Source organism: Mus caroli, unplaced genomic scaffold, assembly GCF_978045245.1.
Source record: "Mus caroli unplaced genomic scaffold, Mus_caroli_1 scaffold_4, whole genome shotgun sequence".
NCBI lineage: Eukaryota > Metazoa > Chordata > Mammalia > Rodentia > Muridae > Mus > Mus caroli.
This window is the reverse complement of record NW_028227259.1, coordinates 114,204,421-114,227,914: the sequence shown is the minus strand read 5'-3', so window position 1 is coordinate 114,227,914 and position 23,494 is coordinate 114,204,421. Positions and strand designations below refer to the sequence as shown.

The 23,494-nt window shown below is 40.8% G+C and overlaps 1 protein-coding gene across 1 annotated transcript; it reads right to left on the bottom strand.

Annotated features, from left to right (window-relative positions):
- Positions 1-5,538: 5,538 nt before the first annotated feature.
- Positions 5,539-19,621, bottom strand: Znf605 (zinc finger protein 605). Its single transcript, XM_021161663.2, is given in 7 exon segments — positions 5,539-6,811; positions 6,813-6,873; positions 7,075-7,312; positions 7,314-7,600; positions 10,559-10,651; positions 11,301-11,421; positions 19,607-19,621. Coding segments are annotated over 7 exon segments (2,088 nt in total).
- Positions 19,622-23,494: the final 3,873 nt, after the last annotated feature.

Sequence of the window (23,494 nt, the reverse complement as noted above, 5' to 3'; positions counted from 1 at the left end):
TCCACAACACGAACGGTTCAACTGAGAATGGCAGTTCAGGCTGAAAAGAGAGGAATCTAGACGGGGCGGAAGAAAAGAATGGAGCCAAGACAACATACATTCTGTTCAAGGCTCAATTTTACTAATTCCAGACACTCAGTTATAAAGGAAGGGGGAGGGAACCCAATATCCCGCCAAGTAACTCAGGGTCCAGTAGCAGGACAAACACGTGTGTGCCTCCAGGCAGCAAAGGCAGGTTCCAGCAGTAGGTAGGCGTGACAGGACGAATGAGCCGGTAGCTCCACCTTTGAGCAAGCAGGTTCCAGGCTGGGGGAAGGGAGGCCACAATGCCTGAAGCAACTCTGGCTCAATTTTACAAGAGCTATTTTTCTTTCTGGCATGATGATGGTTTACTGGACTCTTTGCAGACAATTTCACAGACAGTAAGTGAGAGATAAACCTACAGGGAAGGCTCCTATGATAATTCACCTTTATTTAATTTTATGCTGTAAGTGGAGGATATCAATAAGCATTCCTGTTCATAAACTTATTTAAACATTTGCATCATGACCAGAAAGTAAGCTTGCTTAAAAAGGCAACCTACATGTGAAAATATATGAAGGTTCCCTGAATGGAATTCTCATACTTTAGACATGACTTTCTCCTTCTTAATTGTTGTCGTTATTCATACATAGGTAATCGCATCTTTTCTGTAGGTTTCTTAGCCACCTCAGATGTAGCACAGGCTTTATAAACTCTTTGGGTTGGGTTACTGCAGAGGTTTAGGTATAAATTCCAGGTGGAAACTGATTCCAGGTCCATGACCATGTGCCCAAACTATAAAACTTTGGCATTTGTCACTTCCACTGTAATATTAAAACAAAGTGGAAATAAGGTATTTGGTATGATTTTCACAAATGTCGATCTATGTTCTATGAGAACATGTACTAGTGGCAGATGTTCACGATTACTAAGTGTTCATTTTAACAAGAGAAAACAACGACACAGTCAAAAATACCATCTAATAGGGGCTAAAAGATGACTCAGTGGTTTCGAGGACTTGTAGCTAGCTCGTGCATTGGGTCCACATTTGATTCCCAATACCATATGGTGGAATATAACGATCTGTAACTCCTGCACCGGGGGACATGATGCCTTCTTATACTCTCTAGTACACAAATATACAAGCATGCAGACAAAACATTCATAAGTATAAAACTTTAAACTTTTTAGCCGGGCGTGGTGGTGCACACCTTTAATCCCAGCACTCTGGAGGCAGAGGCAGGTTCTGAGTTCGAGGCCAGCCTGGTCTACAAAGTGAGTTCCAGGACAGCCAGGGCTATACAGAGAAGCCCTGCCTCAAAAAAAAAAAAACAAAAACAAAAAAACCAACAACAAAACAAACAAACAAACAAAACCAAAATAAGGAAAACAAGTGTAGTAAGCCGGCCCGTGGCCTACATGAACCGGGTATTTCTGGAAGGCAGGCTGGGGCTGAAAGAGACTTAGACTTCGAGAGAAGAATGATGAAGCCAAGACAAATTTTTCTCTGATCAAGGCCTGCAAGTTTACTGAGAGAGTGTGCTTATAAGGGGGAAGGCTCACCCCCCCCCAAGTCCATCCATGGTGCTTTGAGCCAGCCTGTAGGCCACATGCAGGATAGGATGTGTCTCCGGAATGTCTCAAGGGTCTCTCAGCAGGTAGCAGAGTCTTGGAGAAGAGCATCACAATAATAGCCATAATAGACATAACAATCATAGCCAATAGACATAACAATATAGCCATCTAAGTCGGAAGGCTACACCCCAGGTGATCTCATGTTCAGTGGCAGCAAAGTCTGAATCAGCCTGCTTCAAGGCTGGGGGAGGCTACAAACACGGACTCACTGTGTAGCTCAACCTGTCTTGGAACACACTGCAATCCCCCTTCTTAAAAAAAAAAAGAATCACAGACATGTATCACAGTCGACCTTGGAAACATATCTTGACGCTCAGGTTTCACCAAATTTGTATTTATTGATACTTTATTAATTACACTTGATTTTAGCCAAAAGCCTGAAAAATCACTCAGAGGCACAGACACAGACAGACACACACACCACACAGACACACACACACAATATATATATATTATATAATTTTTTAATATATGTGCAGACCCCATCTGGGTCTGTTTCTGTTGACAATGTTTTTTCTTCCAGTTATGAATAAGTTATATTTTCTTGCTTCTTCTTTGTTTTTCTCTCTTCAAGACACAGTTTCTTTGTATAACAGCCCTGACTCTCCTGCCTCCTAAGTACTAGGATTAAAGGTGCGCCCCACCATACCTGGCACTTTCTTGCTTCTTTGAATGCCTTTTGGTTCTTGGGGGGGGGGGGTTTGTTTTGTTTTGGTTTTGGTTTTTTGAGACAGGGTTTCTCTGTATAGCCCTGGCTGTCCTGGAACTCACTTTGTAGACCAGGCTGACCTTGAACTCAGAAATCTGCCTGCCTCTGCCTCCCAAGTGCTGGGAGTAAAGGTGTGCACCACCATGCCTGGCTTGAATGCCTTTTGTTTTGTTTTGTCTTTTGTTTTTTGAACATTCATTATGTAGACCAGGCTGGCCTGGAACTCTGAGATCTGCCTGCCTCTGCTTCCAAAGTGCTAGGATTAAAGGTGCTGCTGTAGGACCCCAAATTTAGGGACCCCACTCTAGTCCAGGGACAGGAAGCACCCACGAACACAAGAATCTCTCTTGTTGCAAGACGCACGAGGCTTTATTAGCAGAGCTCTGGGTTGATACGTACCTCACACAGGAGGCAGGGGAATCGACAAGGCTCAGGAGTTAGGGGTTTTTAAAGAAGCAAAGGGTTAGGAATACAAAGAATTTTGACAAAGGCATGGGGTTGATTCATTAACAGAAAGATTACATATCAGCAAAAGGGGCATCAGAGCTTTGTTCCGGTGGGCTTGGGGCTTATCTTTGTACCCGGCGCCAAGGGGTAATAGAAGGGAGGTTCCGGCCAGATGGCGTGGACTAGATAAGATGACCCTGCCTGTCTTCAGATTGAGGGGAGATTCCGGCCAGATGGTGTTAGCTTAGATAATATAGTCCCATTTGTCCTTGAATACCGTTTCATCTTTACGGCCAAGATGTTCTTAGGAATGCCTTAACAACAGCCCTGCCCTGGCATGCCTGGGGGCTGTTCTGCTTTGTTCTCAGTCCCAGATCAGGGCTGTGGGATCTTAAACAAGTTACAATATTCCATCTTCCTTCACTGCCTGGTTCACCAGGTGACTTTTTAGGTCAGACACTATGGACCCACTGTAGGAATAACTAGTTCTAATTCTGAACCATCTATCTGTTACATGCTGCCCATATTTTCCAAGATGTTTCACCTCTGACTGGTAGGAACCTGTTTCCTTCATTCAGTGAGTCACTTATCCTACAGCTTTCTGTCCTGGGCTTTCTCTTCTGGTCTCAAGATGTTTCCTTTATCAGAGAGATGTGCAATCTTTTAATTAAGCCAAAGGACTTAAGAGAAATCCTTCAGATTTCTGATGTCCCACTGCTGCAAAGTTCTATCTTCTCCAAGACTTTCCTTGGAATTTGTAGATACTGTGGCCTCCCCCAAAGCCAAGCCTGTCTTTGCAGTTCAGCAGAACTGAGTTTAGTTTTGAACGTGAACACCTGAAAACTGACACCAGGCAATAGGCTGGGTAATTATAGGGTTCGGCTTCATTTGCCTACCTATGCTGGAGACTACTAACTTATGTTTATGTCTGAAAGTCATTGTTACTCAAGAGAAGGACTCAACTTAAGTGCCTAACTACATGAATAGAAAAAATAAATCCAATATGTGTACACAGGAGTATTATTCAGCCACCAAGGACTGAATTTCTGTTACTTGTAGAAATACACATGGAACTCAAGGACATTATGTGACATGAAATAAATCCAACAGCCGGGCGTGGTGGCGCACGCCTTTAATCCCAGCACTCGGGAGGCAGAGGCAGGCGGAAATAAGTCCAACAATGAAAGTTAAACACCGGGCTAGAGAGATGGCTCAGTGGTTAAGAGCACTGCCTGCTCTTCCAGAGGTCCTGAGTTCAAATCCCAGCAACTACATGGTGGCTCACAACCATCCATAATGAGATCTGATGCCCTTTTCTGGTGTGCCTGAAGACAACTACAATGTACTTATTTATAATAATAAATAAATCTTTAAAAAAAAAAGAAAGTCAAACACCACATACAGATTTTAAACACTAATAATGATCTTAAAGGAGAAAATAAAAGTTATTACTAGAACCCGGGGAGGATGTGGAAAGAGACTGGGTAGGAGACAGTAAATGAGCTCAGGTGTGCCACTACAGAGATCAGCTTCAAATGCTCCACAGCACAGCAATGGAACTGCACAAAACAGAACTAGGCATTTAAAAGTAGCTAATAGAAACCAGGTATGCTGGTACATGTCTTTAATCCCAGCACTCAGGAGGTTGTGGCAGGCATATCTTTGTGAGTTCAAAGCCAGTCTGTCCTACATAGGGAGTTCCAGGCCAGACTAGGCTATACCGTGAGACCCTGTCTCAACAACAACATAAAGCCAATAGAGAGGATTTTTAAATATTCCTAACCAAAAAAATGATTAATATATAAAGTAATACACATTATGTCAATTACCCAGGTCTGATTATTACACATTAGGTTTGTGTATTGAAATGACATACTGTATCCCAAAATACAACTTCTAGATGGCAATTAAAAACATTAAACAATATTTCATATCTATTGTACAGTTTCTAGCTGTCGAAGGCAGGAGAGTCCATCTGGTCCATTACTCCTCTACAGTAGAAAGTAGACATCTTCACAAATACACTTGCTGGTTAAAATAGACAACTTTGTTTTTGTTTTTTTTTTTAGGTTTACTTATTATTATACTTAAGTACACTGTAACTGTTTTCAGACACGCCAGAAGAGGGCGTCAGATCTCATTACGGGTGGTTGTGAGCCACCATATGTATGGTTGCTGGGATTTGAACTCAGAACCTTCAGAAGAGCAGTCAGTGCTCTTACCCGCTGAGCCATCTCACCAGCCCCGACAGACAACTTTTTACAGTAATTCATATATAATGAACACAACTCCCCCACAAAAATCACTCGAGTAGGATCCCACTAACTACACTCCTTGAATAATCAGTCTGAACTCTTACTCAGAGTACCCTTTGTTAGCTTTCTTTAGTGGTCGATGGGTTATCCCTTTCAGATGAGGTCTCTGGCTCACTTGCAATCACAGCTTTTCTCCTGTCTAATACTTGTAACTAGAGGCTCTAGTACTCTCTCTAGAAGTACTGAAACCATTGTTACCATGATAACTTATCTCAAGTGCACTAAGCTGTGGCTTCTGGGAAAACTTATTTTCATATCGTCTACCTCTACAAACAGCCTCCTTTTTTCATTCTGATTCCCAACTCCTAAAGCTGTTTCAGCAGTCATGGTCTTGATAGACTCTTTTGAACATTCTCCAGAAGTGTTAGGGGGACATCTGAATCTAGCAGCATCTATCCAAGCTCCCTGCATTTATATGGCCTTTATTATATGATCTTTTTGATGTCTGATAAGGTGTGACTTCTTGTTGAAGATACTACCACACTGACTACACCTATAGCACTTATCTCTTGTATGAATTGGCTTATGCCTCATTAGATGTGAGTTTCTAGTGAAAGATCTCCCACATTCACCACAAGTATAAGGTCTCTCTCCCGTATGGATTTTCTGATGGATCGTAAGCTGTGTCTTCTCAAAAAAAGCTTTTTCACAACCACTGCATTTATAGATCTTCTCTCCTGTATGGTGTCTCTGATGCTTAAGGAGTTGCACCTTTTGAACAAATGCTTTCCCACACTCACTGCACTCAAAGGGTTTCTCCCCTGTGTGAATTCTCTGATGCTGAAGGAGATGTGGCTTCCATGCGAAGGCTTTCCCGCAGTCACTGCATCCAAAGGGCTTTTCCCCAGTGTGAGTTCTCTTGTGATGAAGGAGGTTCGACTTCTCAGTGAAGGCTTTCCTACAGTCACCACATTTGAAGGGTTTCTCACCCGTGTGTGTTCTCTAGTGTGTTATTATGCTTGACCTCTGGGAGAAGGCCCTTCCACACAGATTGCATTTGTAAGGTTTCTCCCCAGTGTAAGTTCTTTGATGTGTCAGGAGCGATGACCTTCCAGGGAATGTTTTTCCACACTCAGCACACCTATGTGGTGTCTCTCCTGAGTGGCTTTTTTGATGTGTCAGGAGCTGTGACTTTTCAGGAAATATTTTTCCAAACTCAGCACACTTATTCGGCTTTTCCCCTAAGTGACTTTTTTGATGTCTCATTAGCTTTGACTTCTTGAAAAAAACTTCTTCAAAGTTATAACATTTCTTCTCTCCTGTATGGGTCCTGTGATGTTTAGCAAGTTGTGGCTTTCCGATGAAGGCCTCACCACATTCCCTGCTTCTATGTGGTTTCTCTCCCGGGTGAATCCTTTGATGCCTAATGAGAAGTGAGTTCGTCCTGAAGGCTTTTTTACATTCACTGCATACATAAGGTTTCTTCCCTCTAGGTGACCTCCGATGAGTAATGAGTTGTGCATTCCAAAAGAAAGCTTTTCTACACTCACTACATTTATAGGGTTTTTCTCCTGGATGTGTTCTTCGATGAATGATAAGTTTCAATTTCTGAGAGAAAGCTTCCCCACAATGACTGCAACGATAAGGTTTATGTATTGTGTGAATCATCACCTGCCTGTTTTGCTGTGGTTTCCTGCTGTAGGCTTTTCCACGTGTATAGGGCTTCTGTCCAGTATGAGTTCTGTTGCTGAATGTCCAGGGTCTTCCCACTGACAGCTTTCTGACGTCCATCACAACCATCTGGTTCTTCTGCTGAATGAGTCTTTTTTTTTTTTAAAGATTTATTTATTTATTATATGTAAGTACACTGTAGCTGTCCTCAGACACTCCAGAAGAGGGCACCAGATCTCGTTACGGATGGTTGTGAGCCACCATGTGGTTGCTGGGATTTGAACTCTGGACCTTCGGAAGAGCAGTCGGGTGCTCTTACCCACTGAGCCATCTCACCAGCCCCTGAGTGAGTCTTTCGGTGAAGAGCAAGCGGGGACTTTTGTGCAAAAGTTTTCCCACACTGACAGGGCTTCTCTCCTGTGTGATTTCTCTGGTGTACAATAAGCTGCGATTTCTTGTTAAAAATTCTACCACATTCCATACATAAAAAGATTCCTGAATGTGTTCTTTGCTTTGTAACGAGCTGTGACTCATTACTGTTTGCTTTTCTGTACTTATTACAATCATGGGATTTTTCTCTTACTGTGGGGTTTGTCAAATTTTAGATAAAATAATAATTTCTTACTGACTTTACTTTTTTTTTTTCTTACATGGTTACCTTTTGGAATAAAAAAATTTAAAAGACTTTTTAGATTCTTTCCACATGTACCACATATATGGAATCTCATTTCTAAATAAACAGAGTTCATGCTTGACTGGCATGTTTCCTCCAAAACATTATCTCCATTGCCTCTCTCCATCCTTTTAGGCTTGTCTTGTTTATCTTGAGGCCATAGTTCAGAATAACTGTCTAGCCAGATCTCTAAAAAGAAAAAAAGAAATGTACCACACTATATAAATTCTTCAATGATTGTATTTAAAAATAAAACTTCTGGGCTGGTGAGATGGCTCAGTGGGTAAGAGCACCCGACTGCTCTTCCAAAGGTCAGGAGTTCAAATCCCAGCAACCACATGGTGGCTCACAACCATCCCTAACAAGATCTGACTCCCTCTTCTGGAGTGTCTGAAGACAGCTACAGTGTACTTACATATAATAAATAAATCTTAAAAAAAAAAAAATAAAACTTCTAAAATAGAGCCTACTATTCTGGAAAGAAGGTAAGCTCTCAAATAATATATACTAATTAAAACTAATTGGTTTTCTGTTTGCTTGTTTTGGAAACAGTTTTATTATGTAGCTCACAAAGACCTCAAACTAAAAATTCCTCCTGACTTAAATCTCATAAATACTAGAACTCAAGGCATTTGTCTTGGATAATGAAACATGAAAATTAAACTTTGAATTACAAGTGTTATTAATATGCAGTAACCTATGATTTTCAAGTATATGTTCAGACTCAGATGCAAAAGATTATAGAAGGCAGGTAATTACTCAAACGAAATATACTGAAAACTGAGAATAAACAAATATAAACATTATAAACACACTCTGCTTTTGAATGATATAAAGAAGAATTGGCCAAAATGTAGAGCAAGGACAGGATACAAACTTTATATCTGAAAGATGAGAAGCATTAATTTTCTATACCGCTTTTGGCAAAGGGTTCCTCTGTGTATACCTGGCTGTCCTGGAACTCCCTCTGTAGCCCAGGCTGCCCTCAAACTCAGAAATCCACCTGCCTCTACTTCCTAAGTGCTGGGAGTAAAGGTGTGTGTCACTACTGCCTGGAGTTGGCACATGTTTTATTCCTAGACTTTGGACTGCAAAGACAGGTGGATCTCTCAAGTTCCAGGATACACAGTGAGATCCTGTCTCAATCAGTCAACCAATCAATCAACCAATCAATGAAGGAAGGAAACAATCTCAGAGCCAGCAAGATGACTTACTGAGTAAAGGTGTCTGCTGTCAACCATGATTGCCTAAGTTCGTTTCCCAGAACCCACACAGTGGAAGAAGAAAACACACACACAAAATAAAAATGAGAAAAAAATCCCTTTAAATAATCTCCCTTAAGATCATCAACTGAGAGACTGGAGAGATGGCTCAGTGGATAAAAGCACCGACTGCTCTTCCAGAGGTTCTGAGTTCAATTCCCAGCAATCACATGGTGGCTCACAACCATCTGAAATGGGATCAGATGCCTTTTTCTGGAGTGTCTGAAGAGAGCAACACTCTCTCTCTCTCTCTGTCTCTCTCTCTCTGTCTCTCTCTCTGTCTCTCTCTCTCTCTCTCTCTCTCTCTCTCTCTCTGTCTCTCTGTCTCTCTCTGTCTCTCTGTCTCTCTCTCTCTCTCTCTCTCTCTGTCTCTCTCTCTCTTTTAAAAGAAGCTTTCTGGCTGGGCGGTGGTGGCACATGCCTTTAATCCCAGCACTTGGGAGGCAGAGGCAGGTGGATTTCTGAGTTCAAGGCCAGCCTGGTCTACAAAGTGAGTTCTAGGACAGCCAGGGCTATACAGAGAAACCCTGTCTTGAAAAAAGCCAAAAAAATATATATTTGTATTACATTTTTTTATTTATATATGTGTGCACGCTCAAGCACACATGCAATCTTGAAAATCAAAGGGCAACTTGAGGAGTCAGTTCTTTCTGTCTACCACGTGGGGTTCAACAAGAGTGTCATGTTGGTTGCAAGTGCCTTTATTGACTGATCCATCTCAACACCTGCTCTGTAGGCCAGGTTGAGCTTAGACTTATGGTGCCCCTTCTGTCTCAGCCTCTCAAGTTTACTATTATCAAAGTCTGACATTTATCCCTTTTTAATTGGGTCAATAATTGAACCTATAAACATATATATGTGTGTGTGTGTGTATATATATATGTACATATATATACGTATATATACATACATATGTGTATATGTGTGTGTATACGTATATATACATATATGTGTGTGTATATATGTATATATATATATATATATATATCCCTATTACTGCAAACCCTGTGTGTATATAAACTTTATTTAATCTAAATTAATGAATTGTTGTAAATAATAATAAAACAATTGAGCCGGACATGGTGGCACATGCCTTTAATCCCAGCACTCGGGAGGCAGGCGGAATTCTGAGTTCAAGGCCAGCCTGGTCTACAAAGTGAGTTTCAGGACAGCCAGGGCTATACAGAGAAACCCTGTCTTGAAAAACCAAAAACAAACAAACAAACAAACAAAACTAATTCGTTTATATATTTAAAAGTTTAGGAATAAAATTGTGTCAGAAAACAAAAACAAAACCCCTTAAACTAGGCATAATAGCTTATGCCTATGATCCCAGCAATCTAAAGGCTAGGAAGGAAAAGTACCTTGTGTACCAGTCTAATCTGAGCTACACAGTGAGTTTCAAGCCACCCAGGGCTGTAGACTGAGAATCTATAGAAGAAAACTGAAAGTGATTTAAGCTGATTTGACTAAATTACACCAGTGCTGCTATTGGGTGAGGCACATGTGTAATTTCTGCACTTTGTTTCTGTCGCATGGTGGCCTACGGAATCCTTAATTCTACCTCCTTCTCCAAAATAATAGTCCTACTTCCAGTCCAGCATCTAGTAATCTTTAAAAATTCTGACAGATTCAAAGTTTTATCATGATTCCTGGCCTTTATAGCCAGCCCTCTTTTCTCCCCTGACCCTACTACCACAACTCCTAACACTCTGAAATATTTAATCACAAAGATAGTTTCTGCCCTGCGACCTTTGCCACCATAGATGTCTCAAGATTTAGGAACTTTAAATAAAATTTATGAACAACACTTCAAATGTACTCACCTGTTCCTTAAATTTTTAAGACTTAATTTTCACCCTTCCTAATGTTTGTGGTTTCTTACCTAAAAAGTTTTGACTTAGGCATTCTTCACCCATTATCTGTGACTCTTGCTGGTCTAGCTTGAAAGTTACATCAGGTTTGGTGGTTTGATTACCTATAAATTAGAAGCAAAGAATGTGAACCCAATTGCTTAAGTTGAGAAACTCAAACATAAAGAAATGTTATTATAAAGACCAGGAAATACAGGGCTGGAGAGATGGTTCAGTGGTTAAGAGCATTTGTCAGGGTTCAGTTCCCAGCATGGTGGTTCGTGATCATTTGTAACTCTAGTTCCATGGAATCCAACCCAGCTCTTCTGACCTTTGTGGGCACCAGATATCTATGTGATGCAAACGCACACCAGCAAAACACACATGCACACAAAATAAGTCTTAAAAAAAAAAAACATTAAAGACCATAAAATAAAACAAGTGACTGAAAAAAATCATTATATATATAGAAATGGTATAGAAATGGGGAGATTTGAGCCGGGCGTGGGGGCGCACGCCTTTAATCCCAGCACTCGGGAGGCAGAGGCAAGTGGATTTCTGAGTTCGAGGCCAGCCTGGTCTACAAAGTGAGTTCCAGGACAGCCAGGGCTATACAGAGAAACCCTGTCTCGAAAAACCAAAAAAAAAAAAAAAAAAAAAAAAAAAAAAAAAAAAAGAAATGGGGAGATTTGAAATTTGAAACTAATATCTAAATCAGTAAACAGATCGAAGGATTGCTTACTAGCCACTCACTAAATCACAGCAGAGACTCACCAAAGAAGACAAGGCTGCTGCAGTTCTCCAATATCACATCTCTGTATAAACTCATTTGAGTAGGGCTAAGCAGCTGCCACTGGTCCCAGGAGAAGACTACAGCCACATCCTCAAATGATATCTGAAAAGCACAATCTCTGATGTGAAGTGATGTGAAGTGACTCTCGTGGGGCCTTGCAGGACACAGGCTTGTGTCTCTGTGGCAGACAACCTCAGTGGTCTCTGACTCTTAGCACTGGTGTTAGGCTTTTAAGTATGAGCTGACCTCACCAACCACAGTTGAAGAGATAATAATGGGTTAAAGACATGGGATGCTCTGTCATAGATGAGGTTCTCAGTGAATGTAACTTCCTTCCTAAGAGTTCTTTGTCTCCCTAGGAAAGTCTTGCAGTAACACTGTAAGGTAACCTAGCACATACCGCAAGAAACCGAGTCTCAAACATTCCTGTGAGGATGTAAGAACTAGATCTTCTCCTTAGTGCGCCTTGAGATGGCCTCAATCTTTTTGAACATCTGCTGTTGTGTGTTATTGAAGACTCTGTTCAAGAATCAAATATCTACGCATCCAATAAACCACAGAAACTGTTAAGATAAATGATTTTTTCTCAGCCGATGAGCATTGGGACAATTAGTCACTCAGAGATGAATAAATACTATGATGTACCTAATATTACATTGTATTTGAAGATGAAATAAAATGTTGAATAATATGAAATAAAATGTTTGTATAATTGTGAGCTGGGTGTGGTTGATTCCCAATCTGTCATCCCAGGCACAAGGGAGACTGGGGTGGGAAGCCAGTCTTAGCTACATAGCAAGACTTCCTTGGCTAGGAGTGGTGGTCTATACATCGAGTTCTAGGACAGCCAATTTCCATTGCTGCAAAGAGACACCATGACCAAGCCAAGATGACACTATTTAATTGGGGCTGCCTTACAGTTTCAGAGGTTCAGTCCTGCTACCCACACTCCAGTGAAGTTTGTTTGGCAGGCCGAGAGGCCTGAAAGCACTCACAAGGCAAAGAGTTTCACGGAAACTTAACTTCCTGGAACCAGGCGTTCTCATAACCCGTATACTCATACCCTCATACCCTCATACCAAAGCAAGAGCTTTCCAGAACAGCACAAGACTAGCAGCTGGGAAGGAGGTTTACTAGTCAAGGAGCAGGGACCCACAAAGAGATAGTACAGAAGACCACTTTTAAAAACGCCCCCACTGAGCTGGAGAGATGGCTCAGTGGATAAGAGCACTGACTGCTCTTCCGAAGGTCCCGAGTTCAAATCCCAACAACCACCCATAATGAGATGTGATGCCCTTTTCTGGTGCGTCTGAAGACAGCTACAGTGTACTTCTATCTTTGACCTGAGTGAGCTGGACCAACCTGATCAAGCAGAGGTCCTAAAAATTCAATTCCCAACAACCACATGAAGGCTCACAACCATCTGTACAGCTACAGTGTACTCACATAATAAAATAAATAAATCTCTAAAAAAAAAATTAAGAAAGAAAGAAAAGTCCCTTTTAGGTTTCATATGCATTGCTAATAGGCCCTGCAGCATCTTGGGAAGTCTAGACAAAGAAGTTGGAGCTTCTCCTAAAGGCAGGAACCAGCTCCGGGTTACACACAGACTGAATATAGCCAATGCAAGGGCCGATGGCAAAACCTGTGGTGACTTCCTGGAGACCAAGCCACTTCAGGTTCTCTAAAAACTTGGCACGCAGGTCAGCCCAATCCTGTCCTGTGGGAATTACTGGCCTGTGTTCACAGCATGCAGAAATGCAGCTCTAATTCTGCTTCAGCCAGAATCTGGAGGAAGGCAGAAATGCCTCTTTGTCTCTCTAAACAAAGGGACAGGGTTGTGGACAGGTGCAGCACAATATCTGAGCTAAAACACAGCAGACACAGGAGACAGAGATAGGCAGGTCTATACAATAAAATCAGGACAAGCCCCTCAACTGATAGATACAGCCACTTGCAAATGACAATCTAAAATTCAAAGTGACAATTTTTTCCCTTAAAAGTACTATGTAGGTTTTTGCTTAATAATAAATAGGAGGGGCCAGCCGGGCGTGGTGGTGCACACCTTTAATCCCAGCACTTGGGAGGCAGAGGCAGGCGGATTTCTGAGTTTGAGGCCAGCCTGGTCTACAAAGTGAGTCCCAGGACAGCCAGGGCTATATAGAGAAATTCTGTCTCGAAAAACCAAAAAAAAAAAAAAAAAAAAAAAAAAAGGAGGGGCCTGAGTAATTAAAAAAAAATATACATCAGTCTTTTTTTTTAAAGATTTATTTATTTATTATATGTAAGTACACTGTAGCTGTCTTCAGACACTCCAGAAGAGGGCGCCAGATCTCGTTACAGATGGTTGTGAGCCACCATGTGGTTGCTGGGAATTGAACTCTGGACCTTTGGAAGAACAGTCGGGTGCTCTTACCCACTGAGCCATCTCACCAGCCCTATACATCAGTCTTAAATTTATATAAAAAGAAGGGAATATGGGCATATTTATTCACATAAGGTATGTTTAAAATTTCAAATAGAAGCCGGGCGGTGGTGGTGCACGCCTTTAATCCCAGCACTCGGGAGGCAGAGGCAGGCGGATTTCTGAGTTCGAGGCCAGCCTGGTCTACAAAGTGAGTTCCAGGACAGCCGGGGCTATACAGAGAAACCCTGTCTCGAAAAACCAAAAAAAAAAAAAAAAAAAAATCAAATAGACAGATAATGCTTTTCTCTTGCCAAAAAGCATTTTGTCCTAGGAAAGATATTTTGCTGGTCAGTGTGGGGACTCAGAGTTGGGGTTGGGTAGAGTTGTTTTGCTTTTATCCAATAGAAAAAGAAAAGCTATGCTCATAATAAATAAATCAATAAATCCAAGCCTTGGATCTCAATGCATTCGGGAGACAAAGGCGCAGGGACAGAAAGGTTCCTTGTAAGTTCACAGTCAGCCTAATCTATAAAACAAATCCAAGACAGCTCAGGTTACACAGAGAAACCCTGTCTCAATAAACAAGAATTGTTTCCTCGATTGTTTTCAGTTATCAAGATGAAGGTGGTTATAAGTTCAGTGTTATGATGGTATTACACACCCTCTCTGAGAGGTCAAAACAAATCAGACCTCAGCAGGAGAGGGACTGCTAACGTGGATCAGTCCAGACTTTCAATGACTTCAGACTGCCAGACAAAGGAGATGCTCTGTTGGAAGAGAAGCCCTGTATTTGTGTTAACAGGAAAGAAGAAAAGGCTTTGACTTCTTCCAAAAGTAATAAGGATCAGATTTGGTAGAGGGAGACCCCCTGAAGATCTCAGCTTAGACAGGAGAAAATCAAAAGGGCCAGAAACACTGGTGAAGTATATTACTAAACCCTCTATTCTAACAACTCCGATCCTGGCTGGGACATATATGTCTCCAGCCAGGACTTCCACGTACATGGCCAATAGATATTGTTGGCTACAGAATTCTCATGACTTATTATGACATACCATCTTTCAAATGTTATGAGTGGAGACTTATATTACAGTTTGACTATATGATCACACTAACTTCCAAAAAAAGATAGTTGTCTTTCACCTGCTCAAACAAAGAGCAGTAACTGATCAGTACACCTTGCACATTCCATACAAATGTCCTTATAGACATATATAATGCTTATAAAGTTTATATATTGCAGAATGGGAGGCCAAAACGGCAGCCCTTGAGGATGCTGGAATGCCTGTTTCCTACAGTTTCCTCGAGAGACCTGGTTCCAGAACAGCTTCAGGAAAGGCTGCTGATCCCAGATGACTTTGCTTGGTCCAACTGATCCACACAGGACTTCATTTAAGCCTGCATTTTCTTAATGTACAGACTGGACAACGAACCCTTTCTTTCTTTTTTTTTTTTTTTTTTTTTTTTTTGGTTTTTTGAGACAGGGTTTCTCTGTGTAGCCCTGGCTGTCCTGGAACTCACTTTGTAGACCAGGCTGGCCTCGAACTCAGAAATCTGCCTGCCTCTGCCTCCCTCTGCTGGGCGTGCACCACCACGCCCGGCTGAACCCTTTCTTAAGACTAACCATTTTTCTAATTTTCTTAGTCTCCCAAACAGGAATTCTTCACCCCAACTCAGCAGGAAGCAATTCTAAAAAGACCATTGTCCCAGTCCCTTAAATTGGGGTGGATGGTTTGGGTTATTCTATAAATTATACATATGTGGTCATTTTATGGGATGATTTACAATTAGTTATGGTCTTGGATAGGGAGAAAATGTACTAGATTCAGGGATTTCTTTTCTCTTTCCTTTTTCTTTCTTCCTTAGGTAAAGGGAAGAGGATTGAAAAGAAGAATGGGTAGGGGATATTGAAATATTATAAGAAATTAGACAAATAGGTATATATTGTTGAATCTACTCTTAAACCAAAAAACATTTTATAGCCACATCTTACATTGGGAGAGATCTTTATGTTTTGATTCAGAAATGAGGTCATATTTTGTTACATTGGTACAACATTTTGTATACTGATACAGGTTCAAGGTTTTCATTGGTATAAATCCTTGTATATTGATATAAAATTTAAGATTAATTTGTTACAAAATAATATTTGTATGTTTCAACTATTGTATAGGTATTATGGCTATGCAACTCATTTAATAATACAAGGTTTAGTCCCAGTCCTTTCAATACCTGCTATTACAAACTTGAAGATAATTAAGTAATGCAAATTAATAGTCAATCAATCCAACCCATGGTCATATTAGATTGTAGTCTCAATTGTCCCAAAACTATACACCCTGTTGCTTGGTCAAATAGATAGAAGATAGTCTTCAAAAACCTCAGAGATCCACAGAATATGGCATTTAAAATTTTTTCATTATTAAAAGATGTAGTGAGATGGTCTGATGCTGTCTGTATTCTGGTATTAAAACCTCTTCCTCAAGAGGGGTTGCCCCCAATAAGCAGTCCATCGAGTACTCAGGTGATCTCATGTGAACCTTCTCCCCATTTCCACTCGTCAATAAAAGACTAGAGCCTATGATTGGGCCATAGAGGGAAAAGGTGGAACAGGCGGTTCAGAGTGGTAGGTAGGCAGGAGGAAAGGAGGAAGGTGAGTGGAGAAGAGAGGATAGAGGAAAAGAAGAAGCCATGATTGACCAGAGCCACGTAGCCAGGAGAAACCACAAGTAGCAAGGGGTCTTGTAGCTGGGGAACAAGTTAGTATAGTGTTAGATCTGCCCAATCTAGGCATATAACTTGTAATATCTGGATTGTATGGGTTTTTTTGTACAGGCTTAATAGGGTTGGGAATTCCAACAACAGAAAGATCTTTTGACTATGAGACAAGTCTGTTCCTGACAATAACCCCATTCCACTTCAAAAAAGATGATAAGCATCAATAACTCCATATGGAGTTGCTTCAGTTGTGGCAAACTAGCCACTGGCGAAGAAAATGCCCATGCTTTAACTACAGACATGCTGTCCAGAAAGGACAGCGGATACAGGAAAGTTGACTGCCAAGCTCTACCAAGACAAGGCAAGCAAGTCCTTCATAAGCCCTGCTTCAGAAAAAGTGCGTCATATTCTGAGCCAAAAGGCTGAAGACAGTTGCGCTAACATTACAGAGACAATATTGGGGACTGTCCAGGCAATCAGTTGTCTCTGTCACTTCTGTAGTTTTTGGAAGCAGCATCCCTAAGCTTCCTGAATACTCAGGTAATATTCCCTTTCAGATCTCTGATGGGGTTGAAGAGTAGATAGTCATAGTCTTACTGAAAGTTTACATTGTAAGATCTGAGAAGATGTTCTAGGTCTAAGACGATGTGTTTAGAATGAAAATGCAAATTAGGATAGAAATTAAGTTAAGTACAAAACTTTGAACATACCAAAATATGATAGATAATAGAATATTTTCTAAAGTTGCCAAATACTACGACTGGGCATTGTAAATGTACATCATACCTCATAGTTTTCATAATTGTTTTATAATTGTTATAACTGTATTCAATTTATATTTGAAAGAAGCCTTTTAAATGACTAAAAAGGGAATTGTAGAGAATATCTTGTGCATTTTATGGATGCATTACCTGTCTATTAAAAAGGTTATGGCTTATGGCTTAGGCAGGAAATAGAGGTGGGACAACTGAGAGAGAGAAAGGATTCTAGAAGAGAGTCAGGAGCAGGGAGAGTCACTGGGAAGGTGTGAGGAGACAGACAAATGCATGGTACCTGCGCATAGGTAACCAGCCACATGGCAGAATGTAAGTTAAAATAACTGTGTTATCTAAGTTTTGATCTAATCAGAATAGAGCCTATCTATATAGCCAAGATATTTCTAAATATATTTTGAGCCTGAGTTTTATTTCTGAGAGCATGGGGCTAGAAGGAAGAACCAGCCGTAACTTCTACAGAGACCCATTCTCTTTTTCTTTTCTTGTTTTCTTTTTTTCTTCCTCCTCCTCCTCCTCCTCCTCCTTTGTTTTTCAAGACAGGGTTTCTCTGTGTAGCCTTACCTGTCCTGGAACTAGGTCTATAGACCAAGGTGATCTTGAACTCAGAGTTCAGTCTGCCTCTGCTGAGATTAAAGGCATGAAGTCCCCACTTCCAGTCAAATAGGTGGATTTCATGTGAGAGTAAGGGGTAAAAATTCTCAGGTGTATTTTGTAAAACAAAACAAAACAAAATACCATTATTTTTGTTTTCTCTCCTATCCATTGTGAAACAGAATCTTACTATATAACCCAGGTTGGCAGGAGCTCATAATGTAGCCCATGCTAGCCTCAAACTCTTGATTCTCTTAACCTAGCCTTTCAAGTATGCTCTCAAATTAGAATGACTCAGGGATTAAGGCTATATGAAGATACAAGGATTATCCTTTTACTAAAGATAATGGTAATGGCCTTTGGTCTAAAGAAGACCCTCTCTGAAACAAAACAAAAACAGACAAATAAAATCCGTATGAAGCAAATGAGCTAGACTAGATTAAGAACTCCAGGGCAGGATTCACATTAGTGTAACTGCATGCCTGTTCTTACACTGTAAATTCCCACTTTCCACCTGGGACTAATTTCTGTGGATATTCTCACCTTACTGATGCTCTTCCAGCCTAAAGACCTTCAAATTACTCCAGCTTGCTGGCCACATTCTGGAGTCAGAAACTGGTGCTATGGGAAAGAACTTGGAAGCTGCCTGGCTCTCCAATGGATTGAGCAGTCTTTTCCTAGCAAGGCAGCCACTAAGACTCATTCAAGCATGACTTGAATGAGACTCAGGAACTCTTGCTCTTCCTGCTTTCTGAATGCAGGGACAACATGTATCAACCATGTCCATCTCAACGTCATGGTTGCATGCCTTCCTCCATTCCTAGCACAGATGGTTTCTCGGAGGTCTTGGGGTGTTTCTATCCAGACCTCTAGAGGACACTTGTCTGGATTCTGACTCGGGACCCAGTACTTCTCCATTCCTTCCCTTCTGTAGTTCTCACTCCATACCTCAGGTCTACAAAACTCAAGAGACATTCTATTCAGAGCTCCTTCAGCAGTAACTAGTGAGATATCCCCTCGTTTGTGCTAATGGTCAGACCATTTTCAAGGGAGGTTGGGAGGTACTGCTTGGGTTTTGGGTTCTTCTTTATCTCATTGCTAAGTGATACAGGACCAATGCGTTGTTCTTTGCCGTTTATTGCTTTAACTTTAGCTGACCATTGGCACCTAAAGCTCATCTTGGTCAGCCCATCTATTTATGAGTGTTAGGTGAAGGGCTATAATGACCACCCTGCTACATGACTTACTTCTCATTCCTAAAACCATAATCTAAACTAGTGTGTATTTAAGACTCCTGTGGGGCTGGTGAGATGGCTCAGTGGTTAAGAGCACTGACTGCTCTTCCAGAGGCCCTGAGTTCAATTCCCAGCAACCACATGGTGGCTCACAACCATCTGTAATGGGATCCAATGCCCTCTTCTGGTGTGTCTGAAGACAGCTACAGTGTACACATATACATAAAATAAAAATTTAAAAAAAAAAGACTCCTGTTCTTAGTTTCTAAAATAGTGGTTCAAATTCTTTACATTCATGTTCGAAACTTATATCAAGGAATTCTATACACACCAGTCTCAAGAAATATAGTAATTGCAGGGTGGCTATTTGGGAATTTGTTCCCTAGACCATCCATTTAAATAGCTATTAGAAAGTTTTGTATTTTCTCTTATTATAATTCAAATCTATTCAAGAGTCTAAACTTAAGACCTTTTTTGTTGCAGATTCATGTAAATCTCATCACCTCTAAGCCGAGTAGAAAAAAAAAAAACATGTGGTAGTAAATAAGCAAACAACTCACCCTTGATTCTGTCATCTTCTGCTATATTTAAGGAACTCAAGATGTCATGACTTTTTTCTGTCCTGATTCCAGAGAGAGAGATCTGTGGAACCTAAGAACATGTTCTCACACTTGAGTCCACCTCTTCTTTGTTTCACAGGAACTGTTTCATTCCTGAGAGACATGGCCTGTGGACAAACAAGATATGTTATGTTAGTATATATCATTAAGCAAAATTGGTTAAGCAAATCTTGGTTTTCTCTTGATGGGAAAGCAGATAATTTAAAGCCTCGGGCTAGATGTCATAAATACTGGGGTATGAAAGAAGTTGGAGCGTGGTTTTCCTGGCTGTCCTGCAACTCACTTTGTAGACCAGGCTGGCCACAAACTCAGAGATCTGCTTGACTCTGCCTCCCAAGAGCAGGGGTTAAAAGCATGCACCACCACCAGCTTAGATTTTTTTTTTTTTTTTGGTAAGAGAACTAAAACTTGTATAAAGAGCTAGGTAGGGCTGGAGAGATGGCTTAAAGGTTAAGAGCAATGACTGCTCTTCCGGAGGTCCTGAGTTCAACTCCCAGAAAACACATGGTGGTTCACAACCATCTATAATGGGATCTGATTCCTTCTTCTGGTGTGTCTAAAGATAGCTACAGTGTACTCATATACATAAAATAAATAAATTAATTAAAATTTAAAAAAAATCAACATGTTAAAAAACAAAAACAAAAACTAGGTATAGCCAGGTGTGATTAAAGAATGTGATAGAGGGGGCTGGTGAGATGGCTCAGTGGGTAAGAGCACCCGACTGCTCTTCCGAAGGTCCAGAGTTCAAATCCCAGCAACCACATGGTGGTTCACAACCATCCGTAACGAGATCTGACGCCCTCTTCTGGTGTGTCTGAAGACAGCTACAGTGTACTTACATATAATAAATATATTTAAAAAAAAAAAAAGAATGTGATAGAGGGCTGGAGAGATGGCTCAGCGGTTAAGAGCACTGACTGCTCTTCCAGAGGTCCTAAGTTCAAGACCCAGCAACCACATGATGTCTCACAACCATCTGTAATGAGATCTGATGCCCTCTTCTGGTGTGTCTGAAGGCATCTACAGTGTACTTAAATATAATAAAATAAATCAATCTTTGGGCCAGAGCAAGTGGGGCCAGAGCGAGCAGAGGTCCTGAGTTCAATTCCCAGCAACCACATGAAGGCTCACAACCATCTGTACAGCCACAGTGTACTCATATATATAAAAATAAGTAAATAAATCTTTTCTAAAAAAGTATGTGATGGAAAGTAAATAGGAATATCTCTCTGCTTAGGGGGAGTTTGTATACAGCACAAGATTCAAGAAACTGAAGGAAGAAAAGACACTTAACCAGTTTGTTTAAAAACCTTTTTATTGGGACTGATAGGTGGGTTTCTGAGGCAAGCATGAAAATGGAGAGGGCCACTTTCAGGTTTGCCATTGCTAACAAAGTACAGTCGGATCTAAGCGCAATTGTACTTAGATGATAAGTCTTGACAGTGAACCTCTCCTAGAATCCAAAAGGTGAAAGACTTCATCATTTCTGCTGTTTCTCAGGAAGACAGGGTCCTTATGGCACCCAAATGAATGATCACTACTGTCTTCACCAACAAAAAGAGCACACATACATGCCGTCCTGGACTCACTGGTTTACAAACCTACAAAGCAACCCCTTCCTGTCCCACAAGACTTGTCTGGGGAATCCCACTAGTCCTTCATTTACCTGGCATTGACACCTGTTCTTACAGGCCAGAATGTTCTGTGTTCCGATGTTCCACCATCTAATCCGCTTAATCTGCGTGCCTTACTCTCCCTGACAGGGAGCACCATCAGTGATGGCACCGCCACCTTCCCCCACCCCTTCCCGCACTCCATCCTTCTGCCACCTCTTCTTGCCCCAACCTCCTACCAGGCTGTTGGACGCAATCCCTAGTCATGGGGCCACTAACATGACCCAGGGAAACCAACGCTTTACTTTCTAAATCATTTACAAAACTATTACGATAAAACCTTTCCCAAGCCGGGCGTGGTGGCGCACGCCTTTAATCCCAGCACTCGGGAGGCAGAGGCAGGCGGATTTCTGAGTTCGAGGCCAGCCTGGTCTACAAAGTGAGTTCCAGGACAGCCAGGACTATACAGAGAAACCCTGTCTCGAAAAAAACCAAAAAAAAAAAAAACCAAAAAAAACAAAAAAAAACCAAAAAAAAACAAAAAACCTTTCCCAATAATAAAATTTCATATGGCTACATGTGTGTCATCAGAAGTGGATTTTGGTATATGGTAAAAAAAAAAAGCCTTAATTAGAAAGAATTAAAATGATTTAAATTTATACATTGAAGATTATGAAAATTCAGGCACCAGATGTTAAATAATAATTGACCATGGAGCTGAAAAGTTAGTTCAGTGGTTAAGAGCACTGACCATTAAAGATTTATTAACCTGCTTCTCGAAATATGCCACATGCCTTGGACGACAGCCCCCACTGAATACATCCTTTTAGGATTGTTATATTTTGATGATTTATAATGGTGTTACCTGTTCTGTTTGTGATTCACTGAATACATAGTTTCAGAGTTGTAATGCTTGGATGATTTTTGTGCTTTACTGTGCCAAATGATTTTTGTTGGTGTCTGTAATTGTTTTATTGGCTATATTTTCTAAGAAATGTAATGTTTGGTTTTTTAATGTATAAACCCCCCTGCTTAGAGCTGCAGAATACACTCAGATTTAAACTGCCTCTGTGTTTGTTTCTGTTTGTCACCGCCAAATCCTTACCCACCTAGCTTCAAGGACCCTCATTCCAGGGACCCCCATACCGTGGCACCTTCTCTAAAGATAGACATGTGTCCCAATAAGGGCGATGAAACAAAACCACACTGCTGAATAACACTGGTACAAATAGCCTCAGATGGGAATCAAAAGTGTCTCTTAACTCTGAAATATAAAACGAAATGAGATGTCTTATCTCCTGTGCTACTGCCAGCAAAGAAAAAAATATAAATTAATCTCTATGCTTTTCAGTGAGGATACAGAAATGGAGACAACCTAGAATTTGAGGAACTGAATTCTATGAAACAACCTCCAAATTCTTTGGAGAACCAATGGCAAACCCATCCAAAGTGGGCATGGAGGAAGTAAGACAGCTCTTGCCCAGTGTACCATCTCAAAGCACTCTGCCACTGATACACAGTGAGACGAAGATTATAGACAAAGAAAACCCAGTGGAACCTTTGTCATTCACTTATCTTGCTAGGTTATTGTAATTTCCTCAGACTGAAAATTTCCTTTCCACGTGGAAGACGGTGAATTCTAAGACTCGGTAGCTGAGCAAAATTTACACATTCTTGTATTCCCTGAAACTTGCAAGATTGACATGCCCTTCCTCAGTATTAGATGAACTCTAACAATTTTGGGTGTGAGAAGAATCTGATTCATGGGTTGAATCCAGGTATGTGTAAATCATGAAATAATCAGAACAGTGTGACTGTAAAATTGTGAAGACTAGCTTTCCACTTCTCATACCAAGGGAGAGCCACTTGGATAAATGCAAAGAAAAATTTTGCCAAAAACCTAGTAGAAGTATGGGGTCCTTTAATTTAAGATGATGTGAAATTGTATTTTAGCTTTGTCTGTACATAGCTACTGGAAAATGCAAAACAACTAACTGAGTGAGAAGTATAATGTTATATTAATAGCTGCATTACAACATTATGTGCAACAAAATCAATGATATTTGCTAAATCACAAAACGCCTTCTTTGTTCTTTTTTAAAGTCTAGAAAACAGAATGGTGATATTTTATTCAATTAGATTTTCTTATCTATCAGGGGAGGTATGTGTGCCCGGGAAAATATGCCTGTGGAGGTCAGAAACAAACTACAAG